The 22,572-nt window shown below is 43.3% G+C and overlaps 1 protein-coding gene across 3 annotated transcripts in view; it reads left to right on the forward strand.

The window, feature by feature from the left end:
- Positions 1-22,572, forward strand: part of LOC119498363 (ephrin type-B receptor 1-B) — a 168,563-nt gene that overhangs the window by 84,939 nt on the left and 61,052 nt on the right. For all 3 annotated transcript variants that reach the window (XR_005209107.1, XM_037787193.1, XM_037787194.1), the window contains exon 4: positions 18,762-18,917. Coding sequence is in view for 2 of the 3 variants with exons in the window: in XM_037787193.1 (XP_037643121.1) it covers positions 18,762-18,917 (156 nt within the window). In the remaining variant the exon portion in view is untranslated. The remainder of the gene's footprint in view (positions 1-18,761; positions 18,918-22,572) is intronic.

Here is a 22,572-nt window from a genome sequence, read left to right on the forward strand (position 1 = left end):
GCAGGAGCAGCTAATTGTTGTATGGAGAGGAAGAGTGATGGGGTGTTGAGTGGATGTCCTGCTTAACACTGCCCCCAGTGGTATATACCAATGAGGAAGGATGAATGCAGACTTGAGAGACAGATAAAGGAGAAGAGTTACCTTGTTAAAAAAAAAAGATTTATCCACCACTCGCAGTTTATTTATCATTTGATCCAGGTCAGAGCAGATCCTGTGATGCTGGCTGATGGTAAGGGTTGGTTTGATTCCTCTAGGTGACAGTGCAAAAGACTTTGGAGCTGGAATGTGTAACAAACTCAGAGTGAAGCTTTGAAGTGTAATGCTGTTGCCCTGGGCTACTTAGCTCCAGGGTCAAATGAGATTACACCCTTGATCTGTGTTAGTGCCGTCTGATCGGCAGGATTGCAATGTAGACGTGTGTGTGTGTGTGTGTGTGTGTGTGTGCGTGTGTGCGCGAGCGCGTGCGTGTGTGAGCGCGCGTGTGTGTGTGTGTGTGTGTGTGTGTGTGTGTGGGCGTGTGTGTGAGTGTGTGTGTGCGTGTGCTGTGTGTGTTACAGGCATATGTGCATGTGTCTGTATATATGTGTTGTAGACAGATTTTGCATGTGTACATTGATTTATGTATATACGGCATGTGTGTCTAATTCAAACGTACTGTAAGCCGCGTGTGCTGTGCGTATTGACACACCCATATGTTAGTGTGCATACATGGTCTTCTCCTCATAGAAAGGAGTTGGTAAAGAAATACTTCACTCACAAAATGACCAATTTGTATATCAATTACCGATTCCGTGTTACCTTGAATTCTTGAGGAAAACTTCTTGCATGCCTCCACAGTGAACAGAGAATCAAAAAACGGAGAAAAGTCTTGATGAATTTAAGTAAACGGAGGCCGCATTTAACAACAGCAAAACTATATCAAAACATTAATTTACAAACTCTCACACAACTCGTGCAGCATAATCCAAGTCTCAAGTGCTCACTACTTCCCAGAAATGCATGCATTTCTGCTAAAACAGGCTCAAACAAACATGCGGAAGTGTTTTAAATAAAGTAGTAAGGTTTTAGCGAAAATGCAAATGGAAAGTGGGAAGTAGTGAGCATACGCTTGGATACATGAGACTTGGATTATTCTGCACGAGTTGTGTGAGAGTTTGTAAACAGATGTTTTGATATGCTGTAGTTAAACGCGGCGTCCGTTTACTTCAATTCATTAAAGGTGCTCAATTTTGATATCCAGAGCATAGCATCAAACAGCTATTTGCTATGTAAAGATATAGTGGAGTAATGTCTACCTGAGCAGAGAATGAAGTCACTCTCCCTCTGTGTGTGTTGTAATCTGAGTTTCTCCTTGCTTTGTTGATATGACCGGGCTCATGCCTTTTAGTGCATGTTAGTGCATGTGAGCGTGCCCCACTGGCTTGCTCACGGCTGCCGCTCTGCACTGCGCTCATGCGTCGGTTACAGCTGATGACGTCATCCAAACCGACGGTATCGTCGCGTTAGCGAAGCACCCACCCTCCGGTTCCCCCTCAGGTTAACACCGTAAGGTCTGTCAGCACTTTCACCGTTGTTAGCACCGTTAGCTGCAAGTTGCCAGCTCGCCGTCACCATGCTGAGATCCATTGAGAGGCAACAGAAATGCTCCCAATCCCGTATTTAGCACCTTTAAGACTTTTCTCTGTTTTTGTATTCTCCTTATGCCGTGGAAGCATGCCAGAAAAACAAAGTTTTCTTCAAGAATTCAAGGTAACACAGGTTGAGTAACTGATACACATTTTGGGGGTGAGGTATTCCTTTAACTAATTAGTGTTGTTGGCCTCATCTTAGTGGTTTGTTGGTGTGTCTCTCTAGCTGCAAAACCTATTCTCTCTCTCTCTTCCTTTCATCCTCTCTGACTCTATCTCTCTCTCCCTGCTCACTGCTCCGGAACACCTTAATCCAGTGTGAAAGCAATTGGCTCTCTCAGATCTAATCAATAGAGGGCCAGGGCAGCGAGCCAGGGGGAACATCTCTGGCCCCTGCTCAGCTACAATCAATTTAGACCCATCGATTCAGTGATTGAAATACAAAGAGCAGACGCGCTGGACCGTACAGGTGCTTTAGTGTTTGGGTGTGCCAACATGTTATATATCTCCCCGCGTGAGTGTTTCTCTGTATTTATGTGTGTTTGCTTGTGTGTGTGTGTGTGACTGTACTGTATGTATGTGTGTGTGCAAATGTCCTCGTGTGTGTGTATATGGATAGTATGATTTATTTTCGAGCCATCTGTAGTAAAGTGGGAATGGCATTTAATCTAGCACCTCTGAGACGGAGCAAAGAAAAAAAAAATCACTCCTAATCCAATATGTCCTGCCGAGGGAAGGTGTGTTTTCAAAGGTTTGTGTGTTAAGTTGTTTTGCGCATTTGTGTGCACCCATGGGTTTCCTACTTACCACGTGTCATGGGTAGGTGTGTGTATAAACCCCGTGTCTTGATGCATTTTTGGATGCTCTGAGTTTAGAAGGGGGCTTGCATACCATTTGCATGCAAAATGTGACAACAAGAATGCGTGCCTGACTGTTGACGTGTGAGAACACACATGACATCTACAGAGACGCGTCTGATTTGTCTTTGCTATGCTTTGCATGTGTGTATTCATGCATATATGATGGCATTGCATATCATATTTAACCCTATCTATGCGGTTATGCTCTGCCATGTGTATACATCCGTGAGTGTATTCGTTTGTGAAATGTGTTGCTATGGATTTACAGTACAACGCTGCGGTGCACAGTGTCTGTCACTGTGTGTGTATTTATGTTGCAGTTGTGCTGAATGTGAACATGCAAGACCATAAATGTTCTCGGGTCATCACCCGCAGTAACACTACATCAGTGAATGAAGCAGTCAACATTTGCTCTTGAAACTGGCACGTCTTTATAGCAGCTGTACATCATGTGTGTATGTGATGTGCAGTTCCACTTGTGTGGCACGAAGAGTAAGAAAACATGCTCAGTCCCAGGTGTCGCTTGTTTTGTATGCTTTAATATGTGTAAATAAGATGGTAGTAGTATAATTCAGACTTGAAAACCTTTAAAATCTTAATGGGATAAGTGTGTGTGGGCTGCTGGGATCGATTTAGTGATTGATTGGGAATGCCTGACATCAAACCTCTGTCCTTCATATGTCTCCTCTCATACACATACCGACTTTCTTTCTCTCTTTTAAAAACACACTGTTGCTACTATACCTTGTTAGACCGTACCCTCATTTTAATGGCTTTCTGCCATTTATACAGTTAATCCAGTTTCCCGGTTTGCCGTGTTGTGTTTTCCCCTCAATTCTCTGCTGGACAAGGTGTTGATGTCTTTCACAAAGTCCACAAAGTCACAAAGACCTAATGAGGATGTGTCACACACTCTTTTAAGCTAGCCAAACACACACATACGCCAGCTTTTACTATACACTTCACTATACACTATCTTTCTTTTGTTGCTCCATGCCCCCAGAGCAGCACAGCAGTAACTTCACTGGCAGACCTGCCAGTTTTCTGGAAGTTTCAACTGGCAAAATTGGCAAAATTAGACTCATGGGTACCCATAGAACCCATTTTCACCCATTTGAAAATGACCATGACAGTTTTTCTTTGCCAAACTTTAGCTCAAGTTTGTAGCGTTATTTACCCTCCTTCACAACAAGCTAGTATGACATGGTTGGTACCAATGGATTCCTTAGGTTTTTCTAGTTTCATATGATACCAGTATCTTCACTCTGAGCCTGCCGAGACCTCAGAAAGATCGATTGCATTAATGCGTTAAAGAAATTAGTGGCGTTAAAACAAATTTGTGTTAACGCGTTATTATCGCATTAACTTTGACAGCCCTGGTATAAACCAATGTGAAACTTTTTGCTGTGAGGCTGCTGTGATCCAGTGCCCATCATTCACTCTACGTACAAATGAACAAACTCTGATCTTCATCAATCTGCCGAATGTGTGAAGATGTTCATGCGGCATAAGGAGGTCCCGCATGGGTACACCCCCTTTAGGCACAAACACACACACACGCACACACACACACAGTAACACACATACAGTAACACATATGTTTTCCAGTTTCATAGCCCGGGGCGTATTGACTAATGCTGCCTGATAAAGGTCAGTGCTGTCCAAGATTGGACAGGTGGGATGTGGGCTGTAGTCCACCATCACACATACACACACACACCGTTTCTGTGCGATAGTGTGTGTCTGTCTGTCGGGAAGGGAATACAGCTTTCTGATAAGGTTGTGTGGAGGTCATGCATATGTAAATATGAATATAGATGTGCTGTGGGTTACCTTTGGAGGATATCAGGGGTGCAGGTGCGTTGCGTGCCAGGGAATTGGGTCAACCTCTGCTCATTCACGCTATGCGACAGAATATTTGATGAACACATCAGTTTGTCTTTGTACAGTTTTCAAAGTACATTTCCATGCATGCACGTCATTCATCCATTGAGCTTTCTGGTCATGCCCGGGCCTGATGTCAACACAATCGTTGTTTTGTATGTATAAAAGCACACCCATCCCGAAGAATGAATGGAGCTGTCCACATCGGGCAGGACAGATGCATAGTTCCTCTAAACAGCATGGCTTTTTTTTATTCCCTGTTGCCGATTGTCAGTGTTAGAAATAATAGCTTGGCCGTCACTTAGTATGCAATGAGAAATGGCTGCTTTGCACAACACGCGTATTGTGGTGACTCTGCCACCAACAATTTGACTGACAAGACACACTCCTGAGTGCTTTCTCACTTTGTTTTGCTCTCACTTTCCCACTTCTCTGCATCTCCCTTTCTCACTCTCTATTTCCCTGATCCTGGTCACTTTTCCTCTCCCACGCTTCACACATAATTTGTGTCTTCTCTTTTGATGCAGAGCTTTTTTATCATTATTTCCCATTAGGCATAATAGCAGCAGGGGCGATGAACAGTGCATATATGCCAGCACACAGCTGGAGGAATATCTCGCCGGTGAATGCTTTAATTGTATTGATGTAGCTGTTTTTGTGACAGTTGATGTCATCATGATCCCAGCGTGCGGCGCTGCTCCTGGTGACCTTTCCATCACCGTAATGCTCACGCCACCCATCCCCTCTTCTGTTCTCTCGTCCTGCCATCAGTGATGCAGGCTAAAACCGCCCCGAGGGTAGGCTCTAACCTCGCTGTTGGATTTCAACAAGCTAGACTCATGTTTTTCCTCCTGTTTCCTTTCTTGTCATCCATCTCCACTTTTAACCTCTGGCCTCCTACTATGTCTGACAGCCTCTTTGCCATGTGTGAAAATGTCAACATCTGCATGACAGGGTGCAGACGTTTACTAGTAGGTCGGAGACACGTCACCGCACATCTATGTGGTGATGGTGTGGATGGAAGGGCCTCTCGTGGTTACACTCCCTTAGATCATCAGAGGGAAGAGTAGGCCGCGTTCAGCTGTGTGATTCTGCCATGGGTGCTCATCTTTGCCAGAATATTTCAGTGTAAACATTGTGTTACGTACGCCCAATTAGGAATCAAATTAGGAAATGGTAAACAGTGACGGGACCTTTGTTTTCCAGTTGTTTTATCATTCTACTCCTCTGCTACCTTCAAATGTGCATAATTACTCATCCCCATTCACAGGCCTCTCCGCTCATTAGCGGGGCCTCAACCCTGAGCCGAGGGGCCGGGTATTTTAGGATACATGGGTATTTGAAAAGCCATTGTTAAGCCCTGCTAGAACAATTCTCAAAGCATTTTAACATTAAACGGGCTGGTGAGGAACGACGTGTTTTAGAGATTTCATCTAGATTAGGATGGGGGTAGTTACCAGTGTATTAGCCTCAGATTTTCTTTTTTGTAGTCTAAATGCAAATGTGCACATTTAGATCAAATAAAAAGCTGATTTGAATTCTCCTTGCATTGCTTCTAGTTTTATAGTAGTATACAGATGTGTGGAAAACTTAATTTCAAACAAGTGTACTAGATATTAATGCCGGGGGGTGGGAATATAAAACTTCCTCTCTAATGCTGCCTTCCAGACAAGTCGGAGGTCAGATCTTTCCTTGGTGAAATTTCCAACTTCCGACCTCCAAGCGTTCGAGGTGCACGATGCCAAACATAAACAAAAACCATGGCTTACCGTAACAAACTTCCCCAAATAACTTTTGTGCAGAGAAGATAACTTAACTAGGCTTGCCACAGTAGTCAGTGTTACACAATGTTACACAATGTTACACGGTCTTCGGGCATACACCAATTACATTACTTTCCCACTGCCCCCACTGTAATTTTGCTTTTTATTTTTATAAAAATAAAACCCATTTAGTTAATTTTCGTGTATCAGCGCCTGCGTTTATCACATAATAAAACTCTAATTTGTAAAATACAAAGTGTGAGTTTCAACACAGAGTAGCAGGAGTCAGATTTCACACACACGGGACGAGAGAGAGTTAACACACAAGATGATGGTGGAGGATCATTTGGTGTCAAACCAAAAAGCAAAAGCGCCTATTTGGCAATACTTCAGATTTAAACCCATTGCTTATTAGAAACCATAACATTAATGAGGTAATCTGTAAACTTTTGGCATGAAGCCATGCAGAGGACGAAGCGGTCGCAGCCGGTGTGTGCAGTATCAGGTGGAAAGCTCTCCCGTAGAGGTCAGACACACCGACATCCAACGTTAAAGATCAAAGTAATCGCTCTACAGATATTGAGTGTCATGTTTTCTTGTAAAATGTCCGGGGTAATCGGTAACCCCGGTGTTGTGATGAGTATATTAAGCGGTGGGAAAATGTCCTAACTGTGGCATCCCTAAACTTAACCAGCTACATACAACATGGCAACATATTTTGACATCAATTGCAGACGACATGCAGAACAGGTTTTACTCTATGATAGTATGTATTATTTTAATTAAATACAGGCAAACAGAGTTTACGTTACCTTTTAGTTAATGGTTTACCATTTAGAATGAGTTCTTCCATTGTTGTGTGATGTCAGACAACTGCTTCTTTTTGAAGTGGGCGTAGATGGATTTACCCTGAGGTTACAAGTAAAAACTCAGACTTTGAGTGGTGTTCCATTGTACTTTTTCTCGTAGGAGGTCAAACATTTTGAAGTTCAGAATTCACACAACTGCTTTAAGGCATTCCCTTTGCTAAGATTGCAAAAAATACAAATTTCCATATCAGTTTAATGGTATTTTCTTATGAAAAAGAGTTCACCATTTGTGTATAAAGTCCCAGTGATGTTAGGTCCACCTTATCTTCTATCACAGAAACAGTCACAAGAACACAGGCCACATACCAACTCTGCTGACTCACTGTTTAAGAGTCTGTTTGGGTGGCATTTTGGCGACAGATTTAGGTACCAGCATTGTTTCCTTGAACACAGCTGCTGTGACTGTGACTGTTTAGAGTTCACTGCTTTTGGATTGCAAAATAGGACAACCAGGACAAATTATTTTTTAAGGTATTTCAGACATACAAGAGGAATGCATGAAATGTTTTTTTTCCTCTTAATTATAGTTCATAGGAATGAAAACAAGCAGCCAGGAAAAACAATCAATCCACAGGAGAGATCTTGTTGGCTCAGGGAGCGGATCTGTCAAATTCCTTGTTACTCTAACTCCACTCATTACATCGCTGCATTAAAAAGTGTATTTTATACTTAATCAATATTACAGTCACATTGCTTTAATGCCAAGCTGTACGCCTGAGCCCCATAGAGAAATACAACAGCAAGATTTATGATTTGTTTTGTAGTTAGTTGCTACTCATTCTGTGACTTCTTCAAGCTGCAGAAGGTAGAATTGGAGCAAATATGATTAAAAAAAAATCATAATGGCTTCAGCAAGATTTCACAGACCGAAGGAAAACAAGCAATCAGAGCTGATCTGGAGTCAGCCGTCCAGCTGCTGTCTATGAGAACCATGAGTCAATCACTTGCGAACGGTCAAACTAGGCAGCGTTGATCAAATATGAATCAATATTATTTTACGGTAATGCCTACTTATCTCCTCAAATGTTTTCAGAAACGTCTTGTAGTGTACTGTTTAGCTGTAAAATTAGAAAGTTTGTGACCCGACAGCCATGTTGAGATCAGTTGAAGAAATACCAAGCACCGCCCACCAGCCGGAGCACAGCCAATAGGAACGATCTCTCTCTGAAATTACCTGTGATTGGTCAAAGTCTCCCATCACGGGCTAGATTTTCTAAAGCCTGAAAAAGGAGCCATGAGGAGGTGCAGAAGTCTAGTTTTCTCTCAGAGCACTTGAATTACAATATGTTGAAAGGTTATTATGGAATTTCTGCCGAATGTTGCCAAAAACCTTCTGCCTACTGAAGCTTTAACAGCAAGATATATGAATATATGATTTGTTTTGTAGTTAACTGCTACTCATGCTGTGGTTACTTAATTATACTGTTCACCAGCTCTCTGTTTAGATTATTAGTAGAACACGTTTTTTTCAATCAAATAAAACAATAAAGAAAGTTAATTATAGGAAAAAACAACAAAGCCTATCAAAAAGCTGGCGGTTCTCTTTGATCACACGGTAAATGGCAAAACAAAATTCTCATTTACATTTCACAATGCTTTACCTGCATGCACAGTCTATCAGTGCTCTTTGTGGATTTCTGTAATGACTGACATAGATTACTGTGGATGCTCTAAACTGTATGTGCTGTGCATGTTGCAGTACTGTATCAGCACAAGGTATGTCCATAACTGTAAAGCCCTGAATCTTTGTTCACATTCATTTTCAATCATACACTTTGGGAAGAAATAACAAAAAACGAATCTAATTTGGCACCAGAGCGTATGCATTATTCATTAGGCAAAGCTACACAGGTAAAGAGTCCAAATAACTGGATTGGCTGATTAAAGTCCAACTTGATTTGATCACTTTGTTTATTTTTTATTCTAGTTTCTATTTCAGACTTTTCTCTCTGCTCCCCCATTCGTTCCCTGCATAATGATTTATTGTTTACAATCTACACTTTCCCATCAGGTAACGCTCTGCTCGTGACAAAGCAATGAGCGGGGGGAAAAAAAAAAAAAAAAGGTTTGAAGGCCGTAAATGTAATAGACATTGTTGAGCAGAGCAACAGCGAATGAGCAAAAAAGAACAAGAGTGGGCATCTTTGGCTAACTGTTATAGATTAATTGATCTAGCCATGAAGTTAATGAGCTAGATCCTTTTTAAAAGAGACAAGTGCTGAGACAGAGGGAAGCTAATGGTCTCTCACAACTTGGAGTGGTAAGAAAGAGAAAGCTATTTATCTCGGAACATATACTTTATTCGCCGCGTGACAGGATCGCAAGGTAATTGACGGGGCCTGTAACTGCTCATTTTATTACCTCATTGGGATCATCCTTCTTTGCAAGTCATGATCCACAGACGATTCGACACGGGAAACAACAAACTGATAGCTGAGTAGTCATTTTCTGTGAGAGTTGACAAACAGGATTCAATGTGACAATAAAGTTTGTGAACATCCTCACGCCACCGCATTAATGTGTCCAAATTGGTAATGTATGAGGCTTTTGTGATTACAGTTTGCTAGCTAGATTGATTAAATCAGCACTGCAATCATATTGCAATCAAACACACAACTTCTCTTGACTGATTTCACCCCTCATCAAGTAACTCTTCATCTCTGTCTGTCTTACCCCTTCGCCTTTTTTTCTCCCTGTTAGTTGGCAGGCGGGCAAAGAGCCTGGTCAGTCCCCTGTTAGGTTCTGATTACAGTGTAGATTGTAGTGCAAGCACATGTTACTGCCTGCTGAGCGCCGATATGTTTCGGAGGGCGCGCTTCTCTGCTACCCTTCGCCAGCCAGGGATGGATTGGCACGGCGGAGTCTCCTGGAATACCAATGCCTCCTTGTTGTTGTCGTCTCTATCTCGTTCCCCTGCTCCTCTCCTGACCACTCCTCTATCTGAAAGATATGCTCCCCGCCTTGGCACATAGCTGCATCTTCCTGGGAAATAAAATTGACCTGAGCCAATGTGCCATACCGCGATGCAGAGCGGCCAACGCACCACTCGGTTATGACGAGTCTTTGTGGAGCTAAGAGATTATATGGCTCTCTTGATCTGTATCATGCTCATATTATGCACTCACACACATACACAGACATACAGTACGTGCACATGCACGTGCACATGCACATGCAGACACACGACTCATGCACACACTTTCAGTAAGCCAGATTTCCCAGTCGGCTGGTCTGTCATTGGCCGGCTGTTCAAAGGGAAAGTGTGGGCCAAAAAAATACTGGCTGTGAGGTTACCATGGTAACAGCCTGCCCAGGGGCGTGGGCTGTCTGCTAAATTGTGCGCTGGTTTGTTAAGGCTCACACACACACACACACGCACACACACACACCTTAATTTCAACAGTCTTCCTACATTCATTGTCTAGCAGACACCTGCTCTGTTCATCAGTATTAGCAGTCAGACTGCTGGATTGCATCCTTCTGTAAAGCAAACAGATTATTTTGGAGAAATCACACACAGGCCTATTTATTGTCTTTATCTGGACACACTCTCTCTCATCTTGTAGTAATTTTACTGCTGCACTGCCCTCTATTGAATCCAGTCAGACATGGTTTTCATTCCACAAACATGCAGGTGTTGAACGGCTATTACCCACTGAATATTAGGACATTAATGGGTGTCAAAAATTTATCTGAGGAAGCGATTTGTTGTCTCATTTTCCTCCTCCTTATGTGTTCTTTAATGCCTCTCTCTACCGATACAAGACTACACAGTAATATAGTACAGTCCAGAGTTTCAAAGGTAGCCTAATTGGAGGATATCTCAGCTTTCTCAGGGGGGTTTGAGTATTGTTCACTGGGGTTTCTGCAGCGTCAGACATTGCTGTATTAGCTAGTTGAGAGGACAGGCGTGTCAAGATGATCGTTGTTCGGTGAAGGCAGCAGAAAGTTTAGAAGAGTTGTATGCGTGTGGATTTATGTGTGTGTTGTGGGTGCAGTGTTTTAGCTGGGACGAGAGGCTGTGACAGGGCCAGAATGGACAGATGATTAATGATCAGGGGGAGTTTCTCTGTGGGAGGAACTCTTCAGCGCCGCAGCCCTCAACAAAAGCAGACGAGGTATGCTCCGAGCGCTGCACTCTTTCAACTATCCCTTTTATTCCTGAGAAAAACCTCTCCGGCCCTCTTTTACTCCTCCTCACATTCTCTCTTTCTGTGAGATTAGAAGGTGATGACGGGCGGCAGTGGAGACTGACCAGACTTGCCAAGTGATGTCACCGCTGTGGACCCCGGATGCCTTCAAGTAAAGAAGAAGCGATGCTACATAGTCCCAGATCTTGGACTGAGATGTTTTTCACGAGTCCCTGTTGGCAGTTTATGAGAAATATGCAAAAATTGTTCTTGAATCACAATCTATGAATGAATAAATCATAAACCTAAAAGGCATTTTACGCCGACTTTTAATATCCTGCGGGCATTTTCTCTGACATGCCTTTGTTTCGAGCCATGCCTCCGTCTCAAATTATCGTATTGTGTTTTTCAATGACCTTGCGGAGAAATGGAACACCTGGGTTGGAAAAGCAGCTCATTACGTGAATTGTGGCTGGAAAATGAACAATGACAGACGAGCGAGACTGAATACCAATGGGCTGCAGCACTGATTGCCTTTTTGTTTTAAGATGTTGGCTGTCCTGCCACGTTTCGTGTCCCCTCTGTCAAACAAAACGTGTTCATTTCGCCGCTCGATTGATATTGTCTGATTAAGCGAATCTATACAGGCGTGCACTTGGCGTGTATGTGGACCTGCGGTTTGAGTGGGAATGAGAAAGCTGTTTTTTTCTGAGTGACTGAGCAACATCATTGTGAAATAGGGGTCAACTGGGGTCTTGACCCGATCATAAGCCTGTCTGTATGAGTGTTTGTGAACAGGGGTGGTGCGTGCATGACTCCTAAGCCTGTAAAGACTGTGATCCATCCCATGTGATGGATGAGGGCCAGGGTTAAGGGTGTATTGGGGGGATAAGACTCCTACTTAAGGGTCACTGATGCTAAATCACAACTTGTGCCCTTCTTTGGGTCACGCACCCTCTCTGCACAATGTTTTAAAACCTCAGACAAGCAGAGTTGGTATTTCAAAGCTGAAATTGGTATAAAAAAAATGCATAGTTGAAGTTTTGAATTTTAAAAGACTGTGTATACATTTTGGGGGGAAATTGTGCGTGGATTTCATCAGGCAAATACCTATTTTACAAAAGAAAAAATGAGTCACAATTTTGATGTGTATAACTTTGTCAACACTGGAATGCTGTAGAATTTTTTTTAAATGATAAATATCTCATATTACAGAATGGAACTCTTTCCTATGAATCTCAGATTTATCGCAGTCCCTTTCCACATCGACCGCTGCATACGTTTGATTGCATTTCCCACAATTTGCTGCCAAGCCATTTCTGGTGGGTTTAAAACCTCATACATACTTCAGAGAGATGCCAAAGGAAAAGTCAGGGGAGGACTTAGTGTACTGTAAGTTTGATTGGGTTTGAGTAGGAAAGCCATTTCCAAACCCATCTTGTCATACAGTAATCCTTTGCATTGGCTTCCCGCAAACTCCTAACTGTACATATTCCATTTTATCTTGCACACACCTGGCGATGCTTGCATGACAAGCTAATATAAGCCTTATTCCACTGCCTCCAGAAATCCAATTGTCTCCAATTACTTTGGATTCTCATGCTGGTTAAATACATTGTGCAAATACACACTCTAAACACATGCACCTTATGTGACACGGAGCCAGCGTGCTTCCATGATGTATTGCCTATACGCTCTGCAGACACATTGTAGTCTAACCCCTGAGCACTAACCCTCTCCACAGAGACTAGCTCATGTTGCAGATCTTCTCATGTGTCCAGGCCAATCAATACATCACTGTTGTGTAGAAAGAAGATCCAAGTTTTGTCCAAATAACTTTGAATTTTGAAATGTGTCATATACAAAGCCCACTCTCCCGCCTGCTTGTTTATGAGCCACATTCAGATTTAGATTGTTGTCATTATCAGTAATCTAAACAGGAAGAATGCCTGCTGGGAAAATGACTGACAGTGAAGAGATCATCATCTCATCTCATCCCGGTCAGGCTTGCTGTGACACGAGGTCACCACAGTTAGACTTTGATGAGTGATAGAGCGGCGATCCGCAGCTGCCATATAGTACCTCCGTCAACTCACTGCGTCGGAGTGAGCTATAGAGACAGAAGGAGAGGAAGAAGGAAAGACAGCCAACTTTAACAAGGATTCAAACCTGTCAATCAAGACAAGAAAGCAACCAGGGGAGGAAAGGTGGGAGAAGAGAGGGAGAGCAATTCATTACCAGTGGGACAGACGCACAAAAAAAAGATGTGAGGGAAGAGAAGAGGTGAGAAGGAGAGGAGGAGAGAAGAGAATCCTGTAGAGACCACTTGAAAGGGAGGAATGTTTAGTTTTTTGCATGCAGCCAGTTCAGTTGTGGGTTATTCTCCCACTGGGGAGACTAATTGCTTGTTGATCTAATGTTCTTTCCCCTCCTGTCCCTGAAAACCAACACAGTTGATGACTGATGGGTCTATGTGCTTTTTTTTTATTTTTTATTTTTTTTACTCCTGGCCTCCTCCAATCTAAATATTCACAAATCAGGAGAAAAGACTTTGGGCTCAGTTCCAAATCTGATGAAGCGTAACGTTACTCGGCCCACCGCTGCCCGCCCTTAAAACGATACCTCAGAGGGTTTGCTAACATTGTTCCCATCACTTTCTCATTCTCTCTCTCTCTCTCTCTCTCTTTCGGTTTCTTCCTCCCTCTCGCTCCGTGAGGCAGATCAGTGAGCGGCTAATTAATGAGTTTAATGCTGGGATTCGTGCACATGTTGTGTGTCAATTAGAGAAAGAGCCTCAGCTCCAAGGTGGGAGTTATAATCTAGACGGACATTCATCATGTGCTGGGCGTGAAGTGTCTGCGTGTGTGTGTTTGTGTCGCTGCCTGTTTGTTTTCGCCTGGCTGTCATTTAATGCTGATCGCAGCATCTTCAGCTGTCCGAGGAGAGGCATTAAATTATCTCAGGTTCTGTAGAGCATGTGCTAGTCAAGTGGCAGGAAATGTGGTTGCGCCATTTCATTTAATGGGGTCAACCAACGTGTTCACATCCCAACTTGTCATATACTGACGCTTTGTCAGACCCCTCGGCGTCACTCTTTTCTGTCACAGTAAACACATGCTTAAAGCAGCAGTAGCCGAGAAGGCAAGGCAAGGCAAGGCAGCTTTATTTGTATAGCACATTTCAACAGAAGAATAGGAACGCTCTCTCTCTAAAATGACCTGTGATTGGCCAAAGTCTCCCGTCATGGGCTAGATATTTTAAAGCCTGAAAACAGAGCCATGAGGAGGTGCAGAAGTCTAGTTATCTCCCAGAACACTTGAATTACAATATGCTGAAAGGATATTATGGAATTTTTGCCCAATGATGCCAAAAATATTCTGCCTACTGCAGCTTCAATGTTGTGAAGTAAACAAAAACACTTGAATAGGTTCAGGCAATAAAACCACTTAGTTAGGTTCAGGCAATAAAACCACTTAGTTAGGTTTAGGAAAAAACATGGATGGCATTAAAACTACTATATTTGTAGAGGGAAAATGACACTGAACATTGTGAACAGGGGACATGAACGAACAGCTGATTGAAATGTGACACACAGGTAACGAACAGCAGTCTCCTGGAAAGCTTCGACACTAAAGGGTACCTTGAGCGTCGGTATCTAACGCCGACGGCCGTGACAAAGCATCAGTATTTGACGCCCTGGGAATGAGAACGGGCTGGGTCAGTGGTGGTTACATGTATCGCTGTGTAAATCAGTTCCGTAAATGTATCGTGGAGGTGAGGATAGCGTTGATGCCAATATGGGAGCATTTCTCAGGGTGTGTGTTTGTTCAGTGAGTTGTGTACGTGAGTATAAGAGAGTGTGCGTGTGTGCATTTTTCTGCTCACAAGTTTGCCTTGAGGCACTTTTTGCAGCGCTGCTATCTCATACAGCTGATTCAGCAGCGCAACCCTCCCTGCTTTTCTCCTCACTTTTGCCCATTTATGAGTGTCCAGGCCAGCTTCTGTACTGTCTGTCTGTAAACACACAACCCTGAGGGCACAACCCCAAACGCACATATTCCGCTCACACCCTATTAAACACACGCTGAACCACTTACCGTGATCCCTTTTCATAAGAGTCAGGGCAATAGATTTGAGGTTTGTGTGTGTGTGTGTGTGTGTTTGTGTGTGCGTTGGCCATATGCAAGCATGTGGTTCACCCTGATATATGAATTTTATATAGCAAAGATGATGACACATAAGTTCTCCCCCCGCTCTCCCGCCGAAAATGAATTTTTGATCTGTGTTTTATCGCCTTGTAATCTCTGATATCTTCGGAAGTTATTGCTTTATAAAAATGGCTCTGCAGCTGGTTTGTGCTTCCCCATATGGCCGGGGAGCACTTTTAAGAGTCTCAATGTTCTTGTATTAGATGGAGCTCGGTCTTCGCACACATGAGATCTGTGTATTACAAGTCAAGAGAGGTCACAAACTTCCATTCCCACACAGTAAAACAGAGGCTCACACTCCCCTATAGAAACACTATTACCTTTATAGCACTCTACCCTGTAGAACTGTATATTTCTCCACATGCATCTGTAGTTTCAGCTCTGGAGTATCCACCGCACAGCAATATGTTTTTCTCAGGGGGATACCCTTGTGTATTGCAGCTGTGATATGCCTTACAGCTCCTGGGGTTGTTTTATAAGCTGTTTGTGGTTATTGTGGTCTGGTCATGTATGTGTGTTTATATGTGATGGTCTGACAGTGTTGTGTGACTAGACATGAGGTCAGCCAGTTAGCTTCTGGTGTGTCTGTCGGCTCCATCAAAGGAGATCAGGAGAGCGGCCGCCGTTGGGGGGCGGCTGCTAGAGTTGTGTGTGTGCATGATGCCTCCTCTTTCTCCTTCACCTGCTTTCTTTCTTTCTCTCTATCCTTCACTAACAGCCCACCAGAGATGGCCGGCTGAATGCTATGAATGGAAGACTCGTAAAAACAGGAACCTGCCCTTTTTTTATTACAACATAGTAAAGTAGACTCGGGCTTCCAAACCCAGCCCCTCGGTGCATTTTTTAATGAAGCATAAAATGTTTAAGTTAAATCTTAAAAGCCTGTTGATACAAAGGTCTAAAGGTTTTTCCTCACATAGCTACTGTGCCACATTTTCCACTGTTTGATCCGGCAGTGAGGGGGTACTCCTTGGTCATTATTGCTTTAAATAACTCTCCATTTACTAAGCTCTTCATAACTATTGGAAAAGAGGGCTCTTAATCAGATATCATTTTGCGGTAAGCAAATTCAATATTGCTTTAACCGATTTCTTTTGCTTTGACTATCTGAAACACAGATGGCTCATCGTTTTGTATACCTGATAAAGTCTGTCATTGTCTGCAGAAATCTTTTGTTGATATATATCTTTGCTGTGCATTGGTGTTTTTTACACAAGCATGAGTTTAGTACCCCGCATCCCATTTCTCAGCCGCAGTCAAGCCTTTACAATCTATTACCCAGGCAAATAGACGCAGCTGGAGAAACTGTAAGATGCTTGTGCCATTAAATTTATAACCCCTCCCCTCTGGAGTGCAGCAGCAGCACCACAGCTTCCTCCCCCATCAGTAAGCCTGCTAAAATATTAGACATTTATCATGGTTATTATAGTCAGTAAATCCTTCCGCACAGTGCAGAAAACCCTTCAGCTTTGTATTCTTTTGGGATGTGAGTGTAAATGGATTAGGTTATTGCCTGGACTTAGGCGCAGTGATATCAGCCGCAATAATCTTTGTCCTCCACCACGGCCTTTAGAATTTAGGACTCAAACACATGAAGCCAGCCTCCATTATCTAACTACTCTGCCTCATGTCTTTGTACTTGGACATACTACTGAGCTACAGCTGATTGCCAGCTGATCACTGACAGGCATGTATGTTATGTGCCTCCCAAATATAGTCTAGGCTATATATCTAATCTACACATAATGGAAAATAAAACAAAACAACCAACCATTTGCATGCCACAGTTGTGTTAATACAGAATACAAATTGAAAATGTGTCTGACAAAATGTTGCAATTGGCAGTGTAAAGTTTTAATTTGCTTTTCATGTCTTATCTTTACAATGGTGTTGTCAGCCTGTGATCTTTTGCGTGTGGACAGAGAAAAGTAGAGGTGACAAAATAAGACAGAGCCAGCTGAAATCCTTACTTTGCCAGGATGTACAGCCAGTCAGCCAGTTCTCCATTACCGACTGCCTCAGCCGTTGATTTAACAAGCTGAAATGGTTGAATATGTGACAATAGCGACCACCACAATACAAAAAACCTACCAATGATTTGCCATAGACACTTAACTGTTGTCCAACAGCACCTGATGGCAAACTGTCCACTGGGTGCATCAGGGCTGCTCGAGTAAGATAGACTGAGTCTACTGATTGTGCACATTAGCATAATTTTCATGATTGTAGATTCAGTATTCAAGGAAAAGTTCACCATTTTGGAAAATATTTGCTTCCTTGCCAATAGTTAGATGAGCAAATTGATCCCCTCTCATTTCTTGTCAAATATGAAGCTATACAGCAGCCAGGTCGCACGAAAAGGTGTGTGAATGCCATGATAATGCACAAGGCAAAAGCGTGTAATAAGAACGTTGTTCTCGCTGTATCGTACTTAGTTTGCAGACTTATTTTAAGACCAACTTTGACATTTTTCCTAAACCTAACTAAGTGGCTTTGTTGCCTAAACCTTAGTGATGGTACTGCACCTTCAGACACGCGTGTAATATTCACGGCTCGGCGAAACAAAGCGTGACAAGCGTGAGCCAGCAGCCGATTAGCTCATCTTAGCATAATGACTTGAAACAGGGGAAACAGCTTGCTTAGCTCTGTCCAAAGGTAGGGATGCACCGATCTGACTTTTTCAGTCCCGATAGGGATAGCTGGGCTTTAGGTATCGGCTGATACCGAGTACCGATCTGATACCGAGTACCGATCTGATACAAGTGTTTAATTTATAAACTGCAAACTGCCACACTGTGTGGAAGTGACAGGATCAGACTTGACTTAAACATTGCTTTCCTAAATTTGTAAAACAAAATGTAACAAATAAATACATAGATATAAATTTACTGAATTGTATTAAAATAATAAAATTGTATACCAGCAACTTGGTAAAAAATCTTCAAAATTAATCGCAATTACAATTCAATAGTAAGCCTTTATAATGCAGTTATTCCAGTATATAATGTATATTGTATATATGTAGAATTGAATTGAATAGATCGTCCCAATTGTCACCGATACCTGATCCAGCTATTTGAGTCAGTATCGGCCTGATATCCAATCCGGTATCGGTGCATCCCTAAGGTAACAAAATCCACCTAAAGCTCACTAATGAACGAGTTATATCTCATTTGTTTAATCCATGCAGGAACAAAAGTGTAAAAATGAAAGTGTGTGATGTTATGATGGTTATGTGTGGGAATATTTCTAGTCAGTTTCAACGTGGCCTCTTTTCTGTCTGTTTTCATCTCTGCTCACCGTTCTAGCTGATATACTCGACCCAGATGCCCGGCTCATGCATGCTACTTGACTTGTGGATTATTATTATTATTTTTTTCATTCATTCATTTCCTGACATTGTTTTTCTCTTCTCGCAGCATGCCCGCCGGGTACCTTCAAGTCAACCCAGGGTCCAGGTCTGTGTCTACAGTGCCCTCCTAACAGCCGCTCCACAGCTGAGGCCGCCACCATCTGTGTGTGCCGCAACGGCTACTACCGCGGCGACGCTGATCAGCCGGATGAACCCTGCACCAGTGAGTGTATCCTACATGACATTACATACACTGTCACACGCTTACATTCTTGTAGGACAAGCACCTGTAATAGGCACCCATGTATGCATTATCCATTTTAGTGTGCATGTATATGTGACATCGATATTGAATGATGCATATACAAGCCACTATATTTTCATAACGACAGTGGGGAGATTGATTTTTGTCCTATCTCACTTTGTCTGTGTCTCTTTCTCACTGTCATTGAACCAGCACATGTAGCATTTAAATGAGCTTGTATCTAGAGCCCTAGTTGTCTTCTCTGTCTGGTCATAATAATTACATTTCAGGGTTTCCATCATTGACGTCTCCATCACTGTGCCATTGAGCTTACTTTCTGTTTCCTCTCAGTTATCTCCCTCTCTCTGTCTCTGTATCTTGCTGTTCTTCGTTTCCGTCTGCTATCATCCCCTGAAGTCCTAATTACTCAGGCAGATGCTGCGAAGCGTCGACACTGTCCTGCCGCTATCCGCTGGAGATCCAATAAGGCCTCTCACAGCATTGTAGTTATCTTAATACGATGTAAAAGCAATATGCTAAGCCTTCCTGTCGTTCCCTGCTGACACACAGTTACGCAGAAAGAGAGCACCGTTAGACCCCCAAAAAGTTTGTTTACCTCTCTCTTCCTTTGCCGCCGCTGGGGATCGTCTTAATGGTTTATTTTCCTCACAACAGCAGACCTGGAAGCATTATTGGTGTGGTTATGTATTAATTTAGTCCTGATTTATTCACACAGACCTGGCTAATTGGCCTCAGGAATGGGCTCCGGACCACACTCCTTTCTTAATCGTTTAGCAGCTGTAGCCTTCACGGCTAAAACGTGTATTGAATGCACCTCTTTTGCAGTGTTTCCTTTTTTTATAACTCTGAATAAGAGCCTTAAAGCTGCAGCGGAACCCCAACGCAGCACGGCTGTCTGTCTGACTGACTGTTTGGACGCTTCCCATGCGTAGCCATCCACACCTTTAGGCTTCGGATGTTCTCGACGGATGACACCCCACTTTCACCTTGAGTTTTCTCCGCCCTCCCACGGCGTACTACATAGCTCTCCGGTGAATTAGCAAACGCTCCATCAACTGTAGCATCTGCCTCTACCTTGAGGCCTTGAATTTTCCCCAAGCAATCTCCACAACAGCTCCCCAGTGGAGTTTCTTGAACGGATCCCCCTGGTCTGTGTTCAGTTTTCCAAATGCAGCCTGTGTTACTTTTCTTCTGCTTTCAATCACGCCACTTTCTGTCTTATCTTGTCTGTCAGTTCTGTTCTTTTTTCCTCTACTTCACACTCAGTTTTCCTCTCATGCTCGGTACAACTTCATTCCTCTCAATATTTTAACATTTAGGCTATAGGCTATTCCTCGTTTTCATGGATAAAACATCCTAGGTGCCCAGTTAAAAAGTTACAATTACACAGTGCACGATGAAGTAAAATATTCATTACAAGAGAAAAATGCTTTTATTTACCACACATGAATTTAAAATGTCCTACAGAGGATTTTAGGTTTCAACCACCCCTTTTAACATCTTAAACCAACTTCAATTCCTCCTCAATTTGTGTTGACAGAATTCTTGCAACAGCACATTCAAAGCCTTCTCTGAAGGTTGAATCATACAGTAGCAGCCGAGCTTGATGCTCAGGGTGCCCTAGATCTCAGCGGGGGGGTCAGGCAGAGAGATCATGCTAGTAAGAATCTCTTTAATACTGCTGGTCCTGATAAGAGCGCTGCTTGAGTAGCATAAATCAGGCCAATCTGCAGCAGCAGAAGCTGTAGCTTTGGCGCCTCTCGCCGCCATCAGAGGCGCGGGTCCCTGCGTGCTCCAGATCAGTCTGATTAGCTTGCTGATGGATTGTCCGGCGTCTGGCTCTGTCAGCGGGGGGGCTTCACGTTATGCCCTCCCACCCTTTTCCCTCAGGGGTATGCCAAGCCTGGGGTACACTTCAAAACCTCCCAGCCCTCCGTCATTTCAATCCTCTGTCTTGTGCTGACTCCAGCCATGCCTGAACACCACATCCAGCGTTCTGTCTCGCAGCGTGAAGCCCACTCCTCTCAGCTGGGCTACTCAGCATCGTTGGCTCTGGGAGGGACAGTGGTTTGCATTGCACTGGTCCCTTCCTCAGGCTCCCAGGCCCCAGCGTGACGTACCTCTATCTACCCATGGGTGTACACGTATGAAAAGAAGTAATGTGTGTGTGCTGCGGGGAGGTCAGCCAGCTCCAGCATGCTGGGTTTCTCAATGTGTGAGTCAGAGAGGGAGAATGAAGAGCTGAGTGGTGACTGAGGGGAGTCGGGCGGTGAAACCAGTGCTGATTGGTCCATAGGGGGGAAGGGATGCAGTGATGGAGCATCCTGGTGCGAGGGATAGTGGCGAGGGAAGGGAAGGACTAATGACAAATATAGGACAGGGAAAAAAATCCATCGACACAGAGGGAGGGATGTGACAAAACTGAGATTTGAATCTTTACATTCAAAGCCTGAACGTAGAAGAAATGATGGATTAAAAGAGCCATCTGGGGAAGTTCTGCACACAGCTCACAGTAACGCAGGATATGAGAGTCCCAGCAGTGAGGCACAATATGTAAAAAACAAAATATGCTGTATATGCATGTTTACATCTTGGAAACCACCACTGCCAGCCACCAACCAACTCATGTGGAAAATCTTTGGAATGTAATTCAATCAACATAAATATAGGAGAAAGGGAAGGATGGTTCTGATGGGTTTCTGCATTCCTGATCCGCACCACATTGGCTCTGAATCTTGCGGCTCTCACTCAATACTGCGGCCATCATTTGAAAACCTCCTTGAGCCCTGTCAAACACTGTCTGCATGAAAAACAAACAAAATTCCTTACTGAAAGAACAGCGCTATCTGCTTTTCCATTCTTCTCAGCGGTCCATTTAGATTCTTTTTCATCTCTGCTCTTCTATTCACTGTATCTCCTTTCTCCTTGTTCTGCTTTCAAAGAGAAAGAGCTGGGAGCCGTCAAAGTGCATAAATATTCTGTTCTTTTATCCAAGTTTTCTCCACATGAACTGTGTTGTCAGTTCTGGAGTCAGTTGAGGGTGCTTCCCACAGCAGTTTTTTACTCTCAGTAAATAGTAATGGAGCTAAGTCAAGGTAATTGTCTGGCCTATACTCTAAATCCCAGTACTGGGCAGGAAGACATAATGCTCCAGACTAGTACATGCACACATATTCAAAATGACATTAGTTTCAGCCAAGGTAATATGACGTTTGGAGTGACTGTAGTGAGTAATGTGTGCGTGGAGATTATCCTAAAGAAAAGCTTCCGCATATTCATACTGTGTCTCCTCCGACGTGTCATTGTGGATGCACCCACATCTCCCAAGCTGCACTGCCTTCTCCCATACACACTAACACACAAACAGTCTATCTATGACTCCTTCAGTCTCTCAGCCAGACAGTATTAGTCCTCATGACATGTTTTATTTCATGTCTCACCAACCCACACAGCCCTTCTTTCTTTCTCCCAGCTCCTCTGGCTGTGATCAGTATCTCCACACAGGGACCTTCTGTTGGTCCCTCAAGGCCTGTTTCACATCATAAAAACAAACAGTTTGAAAGAGGAGAAGCTCCGGTCTCAGACCGTTCGAAGGGTAGATGAGAAAACAATG

The sequence above is a fragment of the Sebastes umbrosus genome, chromosome 12 (genome assembly GCF_015220745.1).
Source record: "Sebastes umbrosus isolate fSebUmb1 chromosome 12, fSebUmb1.pri, whole genome shotgun sequence".
NCBI classification, from domain to species: domain Eukaryota; kingdom Metazoa; phylum Chordata; class Actinopteri; order Perciformes; family Sebastidae; genus Sebastes; species Sebastes umbrosus.